This window comes from Dromiciops gliroides, chromosome X (genome assembly GCF_019393635.1).
Source record: "Dromiciops gliroides isolate mDroGli1 chromosome X, mDroGli1.pri, whole genome shotgun sequence".
Classification (NCBI taxonomy): domain Eukaryota; kingdom Metazoa; phylum Chordata; class Mammalia; order Microbiotheria; family Microbiotheriidae; genus Dromiciops; species Dromiciops gliroides.
Window position 1 is genome coordinate 66,904,127 of NC_057867.1, and position 20,539 is coordinate 66,924,665.

At 40.5% G+C, this 20,539-nt stretch overlaps 1 protein-coding gene and 1 pseudogene across 1 annotated transcript; one reads left to right on the forward strand and one right to left on the reverse strand.

Moving 5' to 3' along the window:
* Window positions 1-13,473: 13,473 nt before the first annotated feature.
* LOC122733986 lies at window positions 13,474-14,269 on the reverse strand (annotated as a pseudogene).
* A 2,318-nt stretch (window positions 14,270-16,587) lies between these two features.
* On the forward strand, window positions 16,588-19,528 carry LOC122734176 (toll-like receptor 13). Its single transcript, XM_043974915.1, has one exon. It carries the CDS (start codon window positions 16,588-16,590, stop codon window positions 19,429-19,431), a length of 2,844 nt encoding a protein of 947 aa, XP_043830850.1. The 3' UTR covers window positions 19,432-19,528.
* Window positions 19,529-20,539: the final 1,011 nt, after the last annotated feature.

Sequence of the window (20,539 nt, forward strand, 5' to 3'; positions counted from 1 at the left end):
ATTCCTACCCTCGTCCCCTTTCATAGAGCAGAAATCTGCTCTGGAACTTCCCCTTGTTATTCATAGTTCTGTTTTCTGAGACTAAGCAGAACAAGTCTAATCCCTTTTCTGTAGGGTCATCCTTTGGGTATTTGATGAGAGTGTTCATTCCCCCTCAAGTCTCTATAAACCCAGGTTAGATAGAACCACAGGGCAAGAAGACCTAGCAAGTACTCAGGTGGAGGAAGGGGCAGTCAGTCTCCTTGGAGTTTTAGCTCTTTTCTGCCAGATCTCATGACCTCTGTGAAATTTCCTTAGTAGGAGGCATTTCTCTGTGAGCTGTTGGGCCCTGCAGCAGTAGCTTAGGAGGGAGAACGATGTCTCAATACCTCTGAGTAGTTCCTTAGTGACTAAGATCCCAAAGTAGTACTAATCTCCTAGAATAATATCTTGCCTAAGATGGTTATTTTTGTCTAGTCTCCTTTGGACTTAAAGGACCATTTCCTCATTGCTCCATAATGGTAAATGTGCTGGTACTGCTGCTTTTACTTCTTCCCTTTCACCTTACTGAAATGGCCAGAGAGATGCATTTTATGTTTTAACATTAAACGTGGTGCAGGATTGACTCCCCAGGCCAAGGCCAAGAGGACCTTACAGAATCCCCAAATTCTTCAAAGGTCGTCTAGTCCAACCAATACCTCAACAAGAATCCCCTCAACCTCCTGACCAATAAGTGGCCATCTATACCTTGCTCGAAGACCTCCAATAAGGGGGAATCCAATACCTCTGTAGGTAACTCAGTCTACTTCTAATTAGTCAGCCAGTCAGTAAGCATTTATTAAGCACTTACTGTATTCTAGGCATTGTTTTAAGTGTTGGGGATACAAAGAAAGGCAAAAGACAATCCCTGTCCTCAAGGAGCTCACATTCTAATGGGGGAGACAACATGGAAACAACCATGTACAATCAAGATATAGACAAGATAAACAGGAAAAAATCAACAGAGTTAAGGCACTAGAATTCAAGGAGATCAGGAAGGACTTCCTGTAGAAGGTGAAATTTTAGCTGGGACTTGAAAGAAGCTAGTGACATGAACTGGAGGTCCTTCACAATCCTAGTTGCCTTCCTGTGGATTCTTCAAGTTATCAATATGCTTCCCTAACTGTGGCACACATACTGGAATACAATATGCTCATCTATAATCTTGTAAGGAAAAGTAAGTTCTACTTCCCTTCATTTAGTCCAAGCATGTGCACGTGCACACGCGCACACACACGCACACATGTGAACGCGCGCACACACACACACACACACACACAGAGTCTCATTACCTAAAGAGAATTCAAATCCCAGTTCTTCACAAACATACCCAGAAGTTCAGCCTCACACACACACACCACTAGCCTGAACCTTAAGTTTCTAGATTATTTTAATCACCATTGTAATGCTTATTTCTTGGCAAAGCAAACATGCCAATATACCTGTGGTTACTAACCGTACTTACTGTATTGATTTGGTAATTTTTAAAGGCAGCTAGAGGATACAGCGGTGAGAGTACTGGGCTTAGAGTCAGGAATACCAGAGTTCAAATTCTGCTTCAGACACTAGCAGCGTGATCCTGGGCAAGTCATTTAATCTTTGCCTCGGTTTCCCCATCTACGAAATGGAAATAGTAATAGCATTTACCTCTCAGGTTGTTGTGAGGAGCAAATGAAACAGTATTCGTAAAACACTTGGCAACCCTTAGAGTGCTTTCTAGATGCAACTAATTATCCTTATTAAAGGCCTTATTCTCCCTTTTAGTTTTTTTTATCACTAATAACAACAACTGGCATTAATACAACACTTTAAAGAATTGCAAAACATTTTATATATGTGATCTCACAAGTGCCTTGTGAGGTCCCTCTTCTCTTCCCATTATCTTTTCCTGACCAGAGCTGTTACTGGATGGTGGATAACTGAGTCAAAGCCTTTATTGCCTTGAAGTTCCCTTAGACCATATATTTGAATGTGACAAGCGCAGCAGCAGTAGAATGTGTTATAAGCATCAAGTATATTAGAAACTCTTTTAGCTTGTTCAGTAAATCCATCTCATTCCTTGCTTATCCAAGCCTTCTCTGAGCAAGGCTCTGTGCTAGGTTATGGGGCTAGAAAGACAAAATAACTGGTCCCTGCCCTAAAGTAGCTTAAGTTATATGGGATTGACACAACATATAAACAGTTAAGTATTTATGATTATTTGAGGAGGAAGAGAGCAGGAACTACTAGGGAGACCAGAAACAGCTAGTAAAAGAACATGGCACTTGAGGTAAGCCTTGAACCAAGGTCAGGGAGGCTAAGAAGTGAATATAAAGGGAAGCACAGGTGCAGCAGCAAGGAGACTGCTTTCGAGTGTAGGCAACAAATAGAGCATCTACTATATGAGTTCTTAATCCATGAGTGGATTTCAGGGGATCTGTGAACTTGAATGGAAAAAAAGTCCCTATTTTTTTCCACCTAATCTCAGACTAAAACTGAACATTTCTTTTCTTTCTTTCTTTTTTTTGGTGAGGCAATTGGGGTTAAGTGACTTGCCCAGGGTCACACAGCTAGTGAGTGTCAAGTGTCTGAGATCAGATTTGAATGCAGGTCCTCCTGAATCCAGGTCCGGTGCTTTGTCCGCTGAGCCATCTAGCTGCCCCTGAACATTTCTTTCTAAAAAAACAAAAAGCCATTATTCTGAGAAGAGGTCCATAGGCTTTACCAGACTAGCAAATATGTCCATGACAGCCCCCCCCACCCCGGCCTGGGGCAGCTAGGTAGCGCAGTGGATAAAGCACTGGCCCTGGATTCAGGAGGACCTGAGTTCAAATCTGGTCTCAGATACTTGACACTAGCTGTGTGACCCTGGGCAAGTTAGTTAACTGTCATTGCCCCACCCCCCCACCAAAAGTTATGCACCTCTGTAAAATGAGGAAGTTGGACTAGATAAAGTCCTTCCAATTGTAAATTTTTGATCCTGTGAGATCTGGTCTGACAAGACTCTTATACTCCTCATTTGGGAAACTGTGCCCCTCAATTGAGCCCAAGATTATATTAGCTTTCTTAGTCACTATATCATACTGTAGATTCATATTAAGAATTCAGGCTGGGGGCAGCTAGGTGGCGCAGTGGATAAAGCACCGGCCCTGGATTCAGGAGGACCTGAGTTCAAATCTGGCCTCAGACACTTGACACTTACTAGCTGTGTGACCCTGGGCAAGTCACTTAACCCCAATTGCCTCACCCAAAAAAAAAAATAGAATTCAGGCTGCTAAAAATCTCTTAATCTTTTTTTTTTTTTTTTTGCACGGGGCAATGAGGGTTAAGTGACTTGCCCAGGGTCACACAGCTAGTAAGTGTTAAGCGTCTGAGGTCGGATTTGAACTCAGGTCCTCCTGAATCCAGGGCCGGTGCTTTATCCACTGCGCCACCTAGCTGCCCCCAAAATCTCCTAATCTTTTTCAGATGAATTGCTATCTGGCAAAGTCTCCCCCATATCATATTTGTGAGGTTGATTTTTTCAGTCTAAGACTTAACACTTTTTCTTATTAAATTTCATTTTCCTTGATTTCGCCCTATGTCCTAGCCTGTCAAGAACTAGTTGTACCTTCATTCTGGGTTTGCTATTACTCCAGGCTTTGTCTCACCTTCAAATTGAATAAGCACACTGTCTAGCCTTTGTTCAAGTCCCTAGATGAATGTCAAATAGCACAGAATAAGCTCAGATCCCTGGGGCCATTCAGTTACCTCCAAACCCACCTAATTGTATTATAGGCTAGCTCCTCTCTCTCCACTTTTTCCACAAAAATAATATGAGAAACTTTAACAAATGTTAAAATCTGGGTAAACCAATTGTGACAAATTAAAACCCTCAAGAGACAGAGTTTCCAGGTAATTAATAATCAATTTATTGATTCGGCTAGTCTGTAAGCATAAACTGATGGTCGATGGTTTCTCTTGGTTACCAAAGACCAGAAGGAAGACTGAAACACCTTAAATCAAATGTGTACCTTCTAAAAGGGAACTCCCCTGGAGTGAAATTCATCCCTGATTAGTGAACATTTAATGAGAAGGTGGGTCAAAAGTCTTCAGTTCCTCCTGCTGAGAATGTAGCTTGATCATGGATTCAGCAGCCTTCAGCAATCTGGGCAGGGGGAAGCTATTTTCACCCTGACCTCTCTGGCTAGAATAGTATAATATTAATTTCACAAGGAAGCCCAGAGAACAGCTAGGAAGCAACACATTTCATGTCTCTTGGTAGAGAGATGATGGGCTATGGGTGTGGGATGTTGCATATTTTAAATGCTTTCTACCAAGCTTTTGCCCTTCTGGTTCCTTGGAGGGCAAGCAGTTAATTCCTCCTCAGTGTCCAACTGCTTTCTTGTTCCCTTCATATATATTTCTTTTTTTTTTTTTTGAGGGGCAATGGGGGTTAAGTGACTTGCCCAGGGTCACACAGCTAGTAAGTGTCAAGTGTCTGAGGTCGGATTTGAACTCGGGTATTCCTGAATCAAGAGCCGGTGCTTTATCCCCTGTGCCACCTAGCTGCCCCCATATATATTTCTTAGATCCTAGTGTTCATCAGCCCCTCTTCCTGTTATCTTCTCTGACATTCTTCTATCTGCCAATCTCCTGAAGGCAGGATTTTCCCTCTGCTGCTTTTCTTCAGATTCTTTTTTTTTTCATTCTCATATTGAAGTCCTGTTTTCTTTTTTATAGGAACTATTGAAAAAAAAAGTTGAATTTGGAATCCGAGAATCTAGGTTTGAATCCTAGCTTCTGCTACATCCTTGTGTAGCAAGGCTTTGGCCTAACTCTTCCAACTGTGAAAATTCATTATCAGACCCAGAATAATTGTGAGGTACAAAGCTTCGGAGTAATGATTTAGTAGCAACGGTCATCAGGTTACCATTAAGTTAGGTCAACTAATTCCTCAGTAATTAGTGACTAAGGAGCGATTTACAGAGATTATTTTATAACAGAAAAGAGGAATGTCAAAATTTGCTTTCACGTGTAATTTGGAAAATAAAAGTCTAAAATTTTTTTTTAAATTACAGCAATCTTAGGAAACCTGTTTTGAACATAATTACATTGGACAAGGCAGGTCATCTGACTATTTTACCCCTCGCTAGCTTTCTTAACCCAAATTCATACTGTTGGCATCGTTTCAAATGTTGGGGTCGAGGGGAGAGTTTCTAGAGTGGGACAACTATTAAATCTGATATTAGGGCCTGTGTCTATCAGCCTGTCAAAGTGAGATTGCCTAAGGAATATCTGCCCTACAGCTATCAGGAAAAGGGAGACTAAAGACTGGGAAAGAGGAACTTAAAGCTTTACTTAATTTATCTGCCAAGACTGGAAAGAGGGACCCGAGGTTAAACTAGCAGTCACACCCCATTCTCCAGCTGCCGGAAAGGGAGAGTAAACCTTAGAAAATTATATTATTTAACTTATACTTTACAGTTCAGGAAAAAAGGGGAACTTAGAATCAGTAAGGAAACCTCACTTTCTCTAACTGTGAGAAAGACAAACTTAGCCTTTCAAAAGAGCTTTATAATCCTATGATTATTTTATTCCTACAAAGATATGTCTTATTCCAAATTGTCTGCTACTAAATGATAAGGTCCTATTGATCTATGGGTAATCTACACCCCAAATAAAAAATTTCTTTGTTAGTTGGGATTAGCTGTTAGGGAAGGCAAGCTCTTTTTAAAGAAGGGAGCCTAATCCTATAATCAAAGTAATGAATGCTAACTGAATTAAAGGGAATTTTCCTTTTCAATTCTCCCTTTGATCCTTAAGGAAATAATTTCCTTATGGTTCATTTGAGCAGAGAATCAAAGTCGTTCAAATGGTCTGTGCTCTTAACAACCAGTCCCCCTAATAGGTCTGAGTGTGACTGTAAAGTAACAGCAATTTGCCCCATTTCCACCAACAAATCTTTAGTAGTCCAGTAGCATTGAAGAGGAAAGCAGTAGTTTCTGCTTCAAGTGAAGGGGATTCTTTAGTCAAGATATCAATTGGTGGTTCTATTCTTTGGGAGGGGGGGGGGCAGTGAGGGTTAAATGACTTGCCCAGGGTCACACAGCTAGTGTGTCTGAGGTCATATTTGAACTCAGGTCTTCCTGAATCCAGGGTCGGTGCTTTATCTACTGCACTACCTAGTTGCCCCTTGTGATTCTATTCTGACCCTTTTTGCTATATCCATTTCTACTGTGAGACATTTTTTAGGTGACATGAGGGGCAATTTCTCATTAACTTTGGTAATAGCACATTTATCATAATTGTTTTTTAACACAAAAGTATGTGGACAGGAATAGGCACCCATGATTTGGGGTGCTTAGGTGGACCTGGTAACTAATCCAACATCTAAGGGGTCCAATGAGCAATTTATGTCAGACCTGATTGTGAAGTTTAGGTACACTGGGTATTATTCATTACCCAGTTGTCATATTGATGTGGGCTGGAATTTGGGGTCAAATTGATTGTGAGTCATCCCAAAAGAATTACAAGACTCAGTGACTCAGTTTATCAAGTTTTATTGTAATACTATGGGTGACCACAGGGAATGAACCAGAATAGTGGAAAGGTATCTCTCAAATAGTGAAAGAAAAGACAGTTATATTTATAGTATGGATAAATTGATTATCAGTCTCATTATAATAATCTCCACCTTTGGGAGGTACAGGGGAGGGCCTGTCCTATTCATTATAATATTTTCCACCTTTGGGAGGTACAGGGGAGGGCTTATCCTAATTTAGAATTCCTAGAGTCCTAAGCCAACCCCCGAGGCGAGTACCTTTTTCAGTGGAGGTGTGTTTTGGGGGTTTACAGGTCATAAGGTGAATCTGGGGACAAATTTGGCCTTTTCTGTGCATGTCTCTTTCTGATTCCCATGACTAGTTTGAAAACATAATCGTTTTTCTTTAGAATTTCTATAGCCTTGTCATTTTAGTCTAAGGTCATGGCCTCTCTCCCTCTGTTCCCGTTATGGGCACTGATTTCTGTGGGTACAAGAACCTAGTATAAGTTAGCCATTAACTGGGGTCTGACTCCCTTTCAGAGCTCATATCTGAATGAGAGCTTGGGTCTCGGGTTTTTCTATTAACCCTTTTTTGCCTCCTACATCAATAGGAGAGACTATGGACAATAGTGCTAGGATTGACTGTAGTGGTACAATTTCTCCTCTGTAAAGTAGCATTTTTTTTTTTTGGTGAGGCATTTGGGGTTAAGTGACTTGCCCAGAGTCACACAGCTAGTAAGTGTCAAGTCTCTGCAGCTGGATTTGAACTTGGGTCCTTCTGAATCCAGGGCTGGTGCTCTATCCACTGTGCCACCTAGATGCCCCAGTGGTACAATTTCTAAAAGTGAGTGGGCTGTCCTACAGATTAAAGCCATATTACCTATGGCTAGTGCATTGACAAAATTTTCAGGGGGCAGACCACTTTGGTACAGAAGTAATAGCAGATGGGGAAAAGAGAACAGTCCTTTGTTGAGTTTCACCAGTTCTCTGGAAATCCTTGATATAGATGAAAAAGTTCAAAGGGCTATTCTGTATTGTAGCACCACTCCATAGAGTCCTTTCAGCCTGCTTTGTAATCGTAGGAAGCAGCCAAAGTACAGTTCTGGAATAAGCCACATTCTTAGGAAGTGGCTCTTCCTTCCAGGTCCTCCCAGGTTCCAAGAGCATATCAGAAGGCAGTACAAACTCAATATAAAATAGAGCTATAAGGGGCAGCTAGGTGGCGCAGTGGATAAAGCACCGGCCCTGGATTCAGGTGTACCTGAGTTCAAATCCGGCCTCAGACACTTGACACTTACTAGCTGTGTGACCCTGGGCAAGTCACATAACCCCCATTGCCCTGCAAAAAAAAAAAATAGAGCTATAAGACGAACATTAAATTAAGAACACATAATTCATCTGAAACTTCAGAGAATTTCAGTTGTGATGACATCATGAGGTCCTGAACTGGAATATGAATCTGTCTTTCTCTTAAAATGATCAGATAGATGCTTCAATGCTTCAAATAGGAAAATAATTTCACCCTCTTCACAATTAATAATGGAATTTCACATGTAAAATTCTTAATCCAATTTTGAAAATTGTGTCACATCTCCCACTAAGTCCCATCTCTCACATTAATATAGCAGTTCAAATCATAACATGCTAAATTTACTTTACCAAATGACATCAATTTAGTTCATTTCAAAGTAACTTTACCTAAGCACAGTTAGTAATTTAGATCACAACTCTGATCCGGGGGGGTGGTCCTCAAACCTCTTATTAAATCATAAGAATTTAAGGCAAAAGGCACTTTATTATTACACTTTTTTTTCAAAGACATCACATTTACTTTAATAACTCGATAGGGAAGTGGCCTCTCTAATAGCACTTCCCAATTAAAAAAAAATTGGGGGGGGGTGAGGCGATTGGGGTTAAGTGACTTGCCCAGGGTCACACAGCTAGTAAGTGTTAAGTGTCTGAGGCCAGATTTGAACTCAGGTCCTCCTGACTTCAGGGCCTGTGCTCTATCCACTGTGCCACCTAGCTGCCCCCACTTCCTAATTTTTTTTTTTGTGAGGCAATTGGGGTTAAGTGACTTGCCCAGGGTCACACAGCTAGTAAGTGTTAAGTGTCTGAGGCCAGATTTGAACTCAGGTCCTCCTGACTTCAGGGCCTGTGCTCTATCCACTGTGCCACCTAGCTGCCCCCACTTCCTAATTTTTTTTTTGTGAGGCAATTGGGGTTAAGTGACTTGTCCAGGGTCACACAGCTAGTAAGTGTTAAGTGTCTGAGGCCAGATTTGAACTCAGGTCCTCCTGACTCCAGGGTCAGTGCTCTATCCACTGCGCCACCTAGCTGTCCCTCCACTTCCTAATTTTTAAAGAAAAATTTCACATAGTATATATTTAAAAACATACTCCTAATTTAAAGGGAATTCAAATTTCTAGTCATATGTCTAACATTCTTCCAAATTCCACAGTACAAGAAAACTAGAAGTCTAAAAGATATATATAGATAGATATCTACATAGATATAGATATAGATATTCAGTTAGATAAAATCTTAACTTATCCTTCTTAGAAAATCATCCATGGGGGCAGCCTCATTTTTCACAAGAGTCCATTATTTTCATTTGGCTCATGTTTTTAAAATTCATGACATGATGTCCCTAGTCCCGATAACTGCTTCTTTATTTCTTTGAATCATCCAGAGTCAAATCAATGCTTGTTATTTTTTCTAATTTAACTGTACCAGTATACCTTAAGACATTTCTCAAAAAATTCCCCAAATCCCTTTTTTCTTTAGTGGGATCAAAAAATGTTTCTCCAATTTCTTTTTTCAAAACTTCAAGGCCCCCCCCTTTTTTATTTTTCTTTTTTTCTTTCAAGGTAATGAGGGTTAAGTGACGAAGGCTCACACAGCTAGTAAGTGTCAAACGTCTGAGGCCGCATTTGAACTCAGGTCCTCCTGAATCCAGGGCTGGTGCTTTAACCACTGTGCCACCTAGCTGCCCCAACCCCTTTTCTTTCTTTCTTTCTTTTTTTTTTGCAGGTTAAGTGACTTGCCCAAGGCCACACAGCTAGCAAATGTCAAGTGTCTGAGGCCAGATTTGAATTCAGGTCCTCCTGAATCCAAGGCTGGTGCTTTATCCACTGTGCCCCCCCCCCCTTTTCTTTCAAGCCCTGCATTTATACTGTGTCAGTGAAGACTCTTAACTTTCTTCACAAAACCAATTAATTGCAATACTTTCACTTTTCCCCCCTTAGGCCTTTACAAATGCAAAATTCACTCCATTTTCTTTAATGCCTATACTTCATTTTAAATAAGTGACAGTCAACTCCAAATACAATTTACTGAGCCCAACTGCAATGCTTAGGTCCCTCCTAGTTCCTCACTGATGACTGTGGAGAAGTAATTTATCTCCTTCTCAACATTAAACTCTTTTATTCTGGAAAAGTATTTATTCACCTGTTTCATGACCAAGGCCCAACTATGGCACAGAAGTATCACAGATCTTGGTATCTTAAAGGCATCTTAAAGCTACTCCTCTCACTACAGTAAGTTATTATTACTATACTTTATTATAAATGCTAAAAGAAATATTGAACCGTTTTCTCCAAATTTAAACCACCCTAGGGGCAGCTAGGTGGCGCAGTGGATAGAACACCAGCCCTGGAGTCAGGAGGACCTGAGTTCAAATCCGGCTCAGAAACAAACTTAACACTTACTAGGTGTGTGACCCTGGGCAAGTCACTTAACCCCAATTGTCTCACCAAAAAAAAATAGTACAAATTTAAACCATCTTTCTTTCTCAATATATTTAGTTTAATAGCATTGTGTAAAAGCAGTTTCCATTTTAGTGCTGTTGATTGTGAATGATCATTATTCCTATTTTCTCCGTCCTTTTACAAAGTTTTTGATATTTTCTAATACTGTAGGTTATTAGGTTATTTAATTCTCCAGTGATTTTAAATCCTTATTACACTAATTTAACTTTGGATTCACCTAAATTAAATATAGCTGTGTAATTACTAATGGCATTAACTTTAAAATCTCAACTTTCACAAGGGCCGTCACATGCCAAGATTTCAGATTTCAGGGACCAAGATTATCAAACTGTTTATGCTTTAATTTCTGTTTGACAAGCAAATACTTTCTATCTTCAGTAATTCTTACCCTTACTTATTATAGCCATACTTAGAGTTACATCAAAATACAATTTTCACTTCCACTGATTTCAACACAAGTTTTACAGTGTTTCTAATTTACCTAAACAATTCATTTAAATCACAGCAATGGCTCTAAATTTCACTTACTTTCAGTTGCTTCCTGATTTCAAAACAAGCCTTTTCTCTTTCTGGGAACACAACAGGAGGGTAAATAAATTCAAACTTTACTTACTTTTATTCTTTTGGAATCCGAAGGTTTCCTGTTCAGCCTTCTAATAAAAAAAAAAAAATCACATTTCCTTCCTGCAACAAATTTGTCTCAACTTTAAATACACTTTTTAAATTTTTTTTTTTTTTGGTGAGGCAATTGGGGTTAAGTGACTTGCCCAGAGTCACACAGCTAGTAAGTGTTAAGTGCGTGAGGCCGGATTTGAACTCAGGTCCTCCTGAATCCAGGGCCGGTGCTCTATCTACTGCGCCACCTAGCTGTCCCTACACTTTTTAAATATACCTTTAATGTACATTAAAGTTAAAACAAATTTCACAGAATGACACTTACATACTTCAGACTCAGAGACTGACCAACTGAAACTGCTTTGGGCTTAGCAAATGTTTTTCTTTTTTAAAAAATCTGAGTTGTAGAATTATTTAAACTCAGAAGAGTTTCATTCTAATTTCTCATATACTATTTTCCTAAGTTTTTTCTTTTTTTCTTTTCTTTTTTGCAGTATATGTTGATTTAATTACTTTGGAGGGACTTATTATATAATGTGGCGAGTAAAACCATATGTGGTTGGGGCAGCTAGGTGGCGCAGTGGATAGAGCACTGGCCCTGGAGTCAGGAGTATCTGAGTTCAAATCCAGCCTCAGACACTTAACACTTACTAGCTCTGTGACCCTGGGCAAGTCACTTAACCCCAATTGCCTCACTAAAAAAAACAAAAAGAACCCCAAACTATATGTGGTTGCCCTATTTCTGTCCCAAGTGTAGGGAAAATTAGCTGGAGTTTATCATATATTTGTTACTTAGAAATTAGAGGCTACTGCACCAGTTTGGGGGCATTAAGAATTTATTAAAATATTTTAAATATTAGTAAGGAGAGCACACATGACTCTGAAAGAAAGGAAAGCCTAGCTAGGAAGTAGAAGAGAGAGAAGAGAGAAAATGGGGAAGTCGAGAGGGCTGTGTCTTCACTCACCCAGTTCCTGTGCCAAAAGAGGCAAGTGTCTGTGCAAGCTTCCTGGGGGCAGGAGCAGAGCCTGCCAATACACATGGTTCAAAGCTAATTGGCTGGCATTACTCAAATCTATTGGTTCACTGGATTTGAGGGAAATCCATGAGTAGAACGTGCTGAGGTCAGAGTTCAGAGAACACACCCCCTGGCAGGAACAAGGCTTTTAGGTAGGTGTAGTTTTGAATGAGGTAACTTCCTGACTCTGAGCTGACCTTAAGTAAGGTCAGGCCAGGCTCAACAGAGCCTCTGGGGAGTCTCAAAACCTCATTATTTTCTCACAATAATTATATATATAATTTCTCTGCCTCTTCATCTGACACAAATGTTGGTGTAAAAACTCCATTTAGCTTCAGTGTTTTGCAAGTATAAGTTGTTATAAAAGATGACTAACGATCCCATAAAATTGTTCTTGTTGCTGTTGAATGGACAGTGCATCCAACTCATTTACTTGTTATTCTTAGCTGAAGCTTCTATTTGTTCACTAGTTTTATCGATAGCAACAAAGTGAAGATTAGTATGACTTGGGTTGTCCATTTAGCATGTCATTGTTGTCAGTGGATGATCATCTCATATTTGAAGTACCAGCAGTGTGGTAGATGGTATGTCTCAGCCTCTTCCTCCATTTTCCCCCACTCTATCACTGTCACTGCAGAACCGGGGGACTTTAATGGGCTGCCATGGGCAAATAATGTAATAGCCACCTTCTGATGATGAGCCTCTACACACACAGTTTGGTTGGTCCTCCAGCTGGAGACAGTCTCTCCCTACAATTTTATGTATCCTTTGTAACACAGAAAAACCTGTCAGAGCTTGCTCTGAAGGAGTAGCTTTCAAGAGCTCAGGGCTACTTCCATACCACTGGAGTTGTAGACAGCTCATGAATGAATGCATTATATATGTAAGCTTTTATAAAATACTTAAGTATTGATAATATGCTAAAGCTTCAGTGTGCTAGTTGTTTTTGAGGGTAATGGCCTCCAGGTTACCCTGACAGAACAATAAATTAATAAAATGAAAAGAATTAGCAGTAGGAGCATTCCTAGTCAAATGGATGAATCTATGTAAGCTCACTGACACATCCTAACCCAGTTTCTGTCCCTTTCTCTTATAACTAATGACATGGTTTCCAAACCAGATACAAGCTATCTGGTGACTTTTTATTTTTATCCTTTCACCTATCTTTTAATGAACTAAGCTTTTATTCTCCCTAATCATCCATTAATTTAGACTGACATAACACCATTTATTAGTCTTTTTTACCTGAGTCTTAAGTGGTCACAAAAACACTTTCACAAATAATGGATACTTCTTGAGCTCCTTCAAGAGGATTTCAATGTATTCGGCAATGAGAGCAGCTACGAACTTTTTTTTTTTTAATTACCACTCCAAAATGGGAAAAAGTCTCATAAAAGAATAGAAAATAGTATCTCATCTCTTTTCCAAGTTAACCTCAAATCAAAGCAACCAGTGTGTTGAACTGGGTCTTTGGTTTTGTTTTGTGACTGTTCAATATAGTAACTGGTGTGGTTTTCTTGATATATTGAATCTTTAAGGATATAGAACTTCAATTAGTCAAACAAGCAAGACAGCATTTATAATTTTCTGGTTTGTTGGTAATCTGTGCATATTTTCCCCAGATAACTTTGTCTACTTGTGTCACAAGGCCCAGCTCACTCACATTCACTTTAAGTCAGTTTAAGACAGTCCCATTGGTAATAACACCCAGAGTCGTATATAGTGGGGAGGAAGTATTCTTCTTCACACCAAGTATGGGTAGGCAAAAAGTGGCTTTATGTTCTGGATGAATTACATGAGCCTTCTTAAAATGCAAACCCGTTGGCCTAATAAATCTTTCATATTTTAGTGGTTTTCGAGTAAAGACATCTCCAACAAGGCAGACTCTAGTAACCATTCTCTTCAAAGCCTTCTTTCACTTTCCTGTATGAATAACCTTTAACACTTCTGTTTCTCCCTGGGCACGAACTTTTGGCAAGGGGACTTCCCATTTACCATCTTTCTCGTTTCTTTTTTTTTTTTAATCATGTTGGAAAGTACTTTGGTTTGGCATTGTCCCTCTCTGTCTAGCAGATATGCAGACACTGCTCCTTGAGGAGTTCTTCATCATTCTTTCACTTGGTATTTCTCTTTTCATGCATCTTGATGGTCTTTTTCATGTGAATCTTCTCAGCATGATGCTGTTTATGGTAGAGTTTGGCCTTTAGACCACTCATTTTCTTTGCTTTCTTTGAATGTTCATGAGCCTCTCAGCTTTCCTTCTTTCTCTTTTTCTCAGGGTAATTCAAGCAGTAGCCATACTGTTTTCGGTGTAACTCTATGTATTCGTTCTGTGGCATGTTGACGGCTGGGGGCCCTTCGAAGAGCCACCAAAAATGCTTCCAAACTTCAGACCTGCTGTTAGTGACTGATTCCTCACAAGACAGAAAAGAAAAGGCTGACGTTTTTCTTATTTTAACATTTCAAACTGCAGCCTTAAAATCAATCTCAAGGAGGGCAACTAGGTGGCGCAGTGGATAGAGCACCGGCCCTGGATTCAGGAGGACCTGAGTTCAAATCCAGCCTAAGACACTTGACACTTAGTAGCTGTGTGACCTTGGGCAAGTCACTTAACCCTCATTGCCCCACAAAACAAACAAACAAACAAAATCAATCTCAAGTCATTTCAAAGTTCCTTTTATAGAATGACTGATCTGTCAATTTTAATTTTCATTAAACTTTACAAAGTTTGCTGGTACCTCAAAAGCTCATCAGAGTACTTAATAAAAACTTTCAAATCATAATTTAGCAATTTCCAGTAGAGAACAATAAATTTAGTGTCTCTCTCTCTCTCTTTTTAATCTTTCATCTCTGCAATGGTCAATGTGGCCATTATTGGAAATAGAGAAAAGAAAGACTTTTTTTTTTTTCGGGGCAATGAGGGTTAAGTGACTTGCCCAGGGTCACACAGCTAGTAAGTGTCAAGTGTCTGAGGCCAGAATTGAACTCAGGTCCTCCTGAATCCAAGGTTAGTGCTTTATCCATTGCGCCATCTAGCTGCTACCAAAGACTTAAAAAAAAAAACTTTACTTTTTTTTTTGGTGAGGCAATTGGGGTTAAGTGACTTGCCCGGGGTCACACAGCTAGTAAGTGTTAAGTGTCTGAGGGCACATTTGAACTCAGGTCCTCCTGAATGCAGGGCCAGTGCTCTATCCACTGCGCCACCTAGCTGCCCCCTATGGGAATCTTGAACAAAGAAAAGGTCAAGGTGTTGAAATCCAGTTTGGGGTTAACATTCCAGAATTGTCACTGTTTAATTCCTTCCTCCACCACTCCCCTTAAGGATTGAAAAGGGTTTCTTACCCATGATCTGTATCTTCCTAACTGTATGCAAAATCAGATACTACCTTTGGGTGACTGAGTCATACCAGTGAGTTCACTTCCTATGTGTGAGAGGGGATTGATGATTTTATCTAGACAGGAGTTTAGTTTCCTTTTCCTTAATCTCCTTCCCTGAGAAAGACTGTAGCTTTTGTTCTAAGTATTTTCCTAAAGGAAAAATCCTGGAAAGGATTTTAGGCTGGAGAAAATATTCTTTCTTAATACTTTTAGTTGAATTTAAAATGAAGTTTTTAATATGCTTCCATAGTAGAAAGGAGTGGCTTGGGAGGTGGTGGGTTTCTCCGCCCCAGAGGGCTTCATATAAGTGCTGGACTTATTAAAGAGATAATAGAGGGGGCAGCTAGGTGGCTCAGTGGATAAAGCACTGGCCTTGGATTCAGGAGTACCCAAGTTCAAATCCAGCCTCAGACACTTGACACTTAACTAGCTGTGTGACCCTGGGCAAGTCACTTAACCCTCATTGCCCTGCAAAAATTTAAAAAAAGAGAGAGGTAATAGAAGGAACGGATTCATGGTCAGGTATAGGTTGCTTTAGATGGCTTCTTAGGTCCTTTCCAACCCAGAGAACTCGTGATTCTATGAGTATACTGTTCATACTGAGTTCTAAATTTCTGATGAAGCTCACTACCCTTTCACTATGTTTATCAGATCTTGGATTTAACGCCAGAAGGAACCTTTGAGGCCATCATTTTTGCATTTAACAGAAACACATGGAATCCTATATCTAGAACGAAGCTTAGAGAGAGCTCTTAGTGTGATCCTCAGAGAGTGATATATCCAGTGTTACTGAGCTAATTAGTAGCAGAGCCAGGAGTAGAACCAAGAAGTCTCTTGCTCCCCAGCCCAATGTTCTTTCCCTATTCTGTGCTACAAGCAGGATCAAAGTCTCATAACACAAAAATGGATCTCCAAAGAGGGTATTTCAGGCATTAACCTAGACGATGGGAAAGATGGATGATAGGGCAGATTAACTGTCCTGGAGTCACCTCATGGGCAGCTAATTGCCTACTCTGCCTATGTGTAGGACCAATCCTGATTCTAGGAAAAAAAACCCAAACTGGTCACTCAGAGAGTAACCCACAGAGATTTCATTAGAAATGGGTTTGGAATAGAAGGAAGGATTGAAGGACAAAGGCTTCTGCTTCCCCACAAGTGTCTTCCAGCTGTTTATTAGGAGGGGAAAATACTTGCCAGTACTTCTCTTCTTTTTGCAGAGAAACCAAAAATTGGGGTGAAGTCTGAAGCACCATACAAGAAGCCTCTTGGGCCCACTGTCAACAAGATGCACCCTGAAACCAGGGGGGTGCCAGTGAACTGGCTCTCCTTCATTTTTGTTGAGTTTTCTCTGCTGTCACTGACAGACACATATGGATTCAGTCACTGCACCCAGTATGAATTTAACATTCACCATGTGATCTGTGTCCGAAAGAACATCACCAGCTTGAAAGAAGGCATTCATGATCTCCCTGGATATATCACTCACCTCAACCTTACACACAACCAAATCAAAATTGTGCCCTCTGAGAGTTTTGCTAATTTGTCTAATCTTGTGGATCTTAGACTGGAGTGGAACTATATTTGGGACATTGGTCCAGGGGCCTTCCAGGGGCTTAAAAACTTGACCTTTTTGAACCTAGTGGAAAATAAGCTTGAGAAAATCAACTCTTCTTTTGAGGGCCTGTCCAATCTGAAAACTTTGCTCCTGAGCCACAATCAAATCACCTGGATCCACGAAAATGCCTTTGTCCCACTTGTCAATTTACAGTACTTAAGCTTGTCTCGTAATGCAATAACTAATTTTTCCAATGTCCTGGCAGCTGTACAGCATCTCCCACGCCTGGAGGTTCTTGATCTCACCAATAATACCATTGCTTTCCTGAACTGTAGTTCGACATTCCGCCTTTCCTTCACCAAGCTGATCTTGATGAGGAACAAGCTGGTGGACTTGGATTTTTCTACTCTGTCACTTCCTAACTTAACCACCCTGGATGTCTCCCAGAATGCTATCCAGAATGTGTATCTGGAGACTCTATACCACGTGAGGAGTTTGAATTTGAGCGGGACACAAATGAAAGTGGAAAATCTTCAAGCCAAACATCTGCAGAATCTAGTGGAGCTGGACCTCAGTGGTATTAATTCATCGCTGAGTGGAGTTTGTCACCTCCTCCAAAATTTGCCCAGGATAAAGACGTTATTTTTAAAGAAAAATAGAATTAACTCAGAGGACATCAAGCACCTCACCAACTGTACTATGCTTCTGTCTCTTGACCTGAGCCACAATAAAGGTTTGGTCCATCTCTGTAATGATGAGTTCAATGGCATGCCCAGCCTCGAATGGCTGGATCTGAACAGCTGTATGCTCTCCCAGATCAGCAACAAGACTTGGAATTCCCTCCAGAATTTGACAGTTTTAGACCTGAGTAGAAATAGATTTAAAAGCTTTCCGGATTTTGCATTTTCTCCCCTTATTCATCTGCAGTCTCTCTCTCTTTCCAGAAACCCCATCACAGAGCTCAACGGTCTGACCTTCTATAGCCTACATGCATTGAAGGAGCTCAACTTGGCTGGGTGCTGGATAGTGGCAGTCGACAAATCCTCTTTTGATCAATTTTCGAATCTTGAGAACCTAAACCTTCGGGAGAACAATATCCGAACTCTGAAACGGAACACTTTTTTATCTCTGAATAAGCTTCAGGTTCTGACCCTCTCCCACAACCGTCTGACCACCATAGAGAAAAAGGCCTTTTCTGGCCTAAGAAAACTATACAAACTTGACCTCGCATACAATGTCCTGTCTGATTTGCACCCTGACATGTTCTTGGCACTGGAAGGACTAGAGGTTTTAGACCTCAGTAATAATAAAATAACTTATGAAACTTCCAGGAGCCTCCAAAGTCCTCCTTTTAAGGATCTCCAGTTCCTCAAATACCTCAACCTAGAAGAACAAATAAACGGGATTCAGGTTGTCCCAATTAACTTCTTCCAAGGACTTGGACGTTTGCAGGAACTATTACTGGGAAAGAACTCCAAGGTATTTCTAGACCACCTCCAGTTGGACCAGCTGCCTAACCTCATCAGGTTGGATATCTCAGGGACAAAAGCTGGAGATCGGGGCCTCTATTTAAATACCTCCTTGTTCCACAAGCTCAAACAACTTAAAATATTGCGACTGGAGAACAACAACTTGGAATCATTAGTTCCCGAGATGTTTTTTGGTTTGGAACACCTTCAGGTCTTTTCCTTGAGGTTCAATAACCTGAAAATCATTCATCAAAACCTCTTGCAGAACCTCAAGTCCCTGACGTACTTTGATGTCTATGGGAATGAGCTTGAGTGCACCTGTGATAACGAGTGGTTCAAGAACTGGTCCATCAACACACCAAGTGTTCATATCCCCTACCTAGGGAGCTTCTATTGTCAGCAGCCAAATACACAGAGCCTACTGGTGGGCTTTGATACTTCTATATGCAATTTTGACACAGGTAAAATCTACTTTTTCTGCTCCTTCAGTCTAGTGCTTGCAACCATGGTCCTCTCTTGGTTTGGTACCGAGATTATCTCAACTATGAGATATGGGATCTATATGTTTAAGTCCTTGTACATGGCCAAGTGGAATCAAACACAAAAGGAGTTTGTCTATGACGCCTTTGTCTCCTTCAATACTGCTGATGAGCAATGGGTTTATAAGGAGCTCGTGCCTGCCCTAGAAAGGGGTGGCCAGCCTACTTTTAAGCTTTGCCTACACCATCGGGACTTCACACCAGGAGTGGACATCTTTGAGAATATCCAGAATGCCATTAACACCAGTAGAAAGACTCTCTGTATTGTCAGCAATGACTATCTCCAAAGTGAGTGGTGCCGCCTTGAGGTGCAGCTGGCTAGTCTCAGGATGTTCTATGAGTACCAGGATGTGGTCATTTTGATTTTCCTGGAGGAGATCCCCAACTATCGGCTATCCAGCTACCATCGACTCCGGAAACTCGTGAAAAAGCAGACATTTATCACCTGGCCTAAGAATTCCCAAGAGAGGCCCCTGTTCTGGGCCCGCATTAGAAATGTACTAGGCAACAAGAACGTTAGGGAAGAGAATGCACAACTGATTTTGACCGAACCACTGGGAGACTGAAACTCTTGGACAAGACACAGTGTTCAATAGCAGCATAAGACCTCCTATAGCTACTGATCCTTTGGCTCCAGATGACACAACAATGAGTATTTGGTGGGCAAAGTGGATAGAGTGCTACCCTTGGAATCAGGAAGGCCTGACTTTAATTGATACCTACTATCTCTGTGACCCTGGGCAAGTCACTTAATCTCTTTTAACCTTGGTTTCTGTCTCTATAAATGGAGATAATAATAGCACCTACCTTATTTGTGAGGACTAAATGAGAACATATGTAAAGCACTTTGAAAACCTTAAAGTGCTCTATAAATGCCAACTATGATTATTATTGTTATTGAAGAAGCTGATGGATATAGTTCTCATAGGATAAGTTTGTGCGTATATGTGTATAAGAAAGGTACAGAATGTGTATCTCTGTGTGTATGTGTCTGTATGTTCTGGAGCATCATAGTTGATCTACCTATGGAAAGGAAGTCATTCCGAGTCTGATGTGTCTGGGATCATGGATCAGAGTTTAGACTCCAAAGAAAGTCTGTTCTTTTCTCTTCTTTGACATAGTGGTGATGAAGAATTCTAAAAGAAGCCACTTTGGGACTTAGTTTCCTCAACAGTAGAATAATAAGTTGAAATAGATGACCTCTAAGGTCCCTTTTTCTAACTCTGTCATCATTTTATCCAATAACTCAACTTCCATTTCCTCCAAGGAGCCTTCCATGATTCCCTTGCGTCACCTCTCTCAGCCCTCTAAACTCCCCCCACCAGACCCATGTAGCACTTTTTTCTCCCCACAGTGCTAATACATACATACATACATACATATGAATACATATTTTTGGTCCATTCAAAATATATGATTTCTTAGTCTAGAGGCCTCTCAATGTGGACACTCCCTCCCTTCTGCTTAGGTGCATATCAACAACTCCTTTGTAATTTATCATCTTAGATGCTTGGGGGTGCAGAAAAGTTAAGTGACTTTTTTCTAATATGACTCTAATCAGGCATAGTGGCATCTAAGTAGGTATCTTTTTTTTTTTAATTGAGGGTAGCCTTCTGGATACCTTTAAAACTCTTCTCACATAGCATAGCTTGACCTGTCTCTAGATAAGGCCAA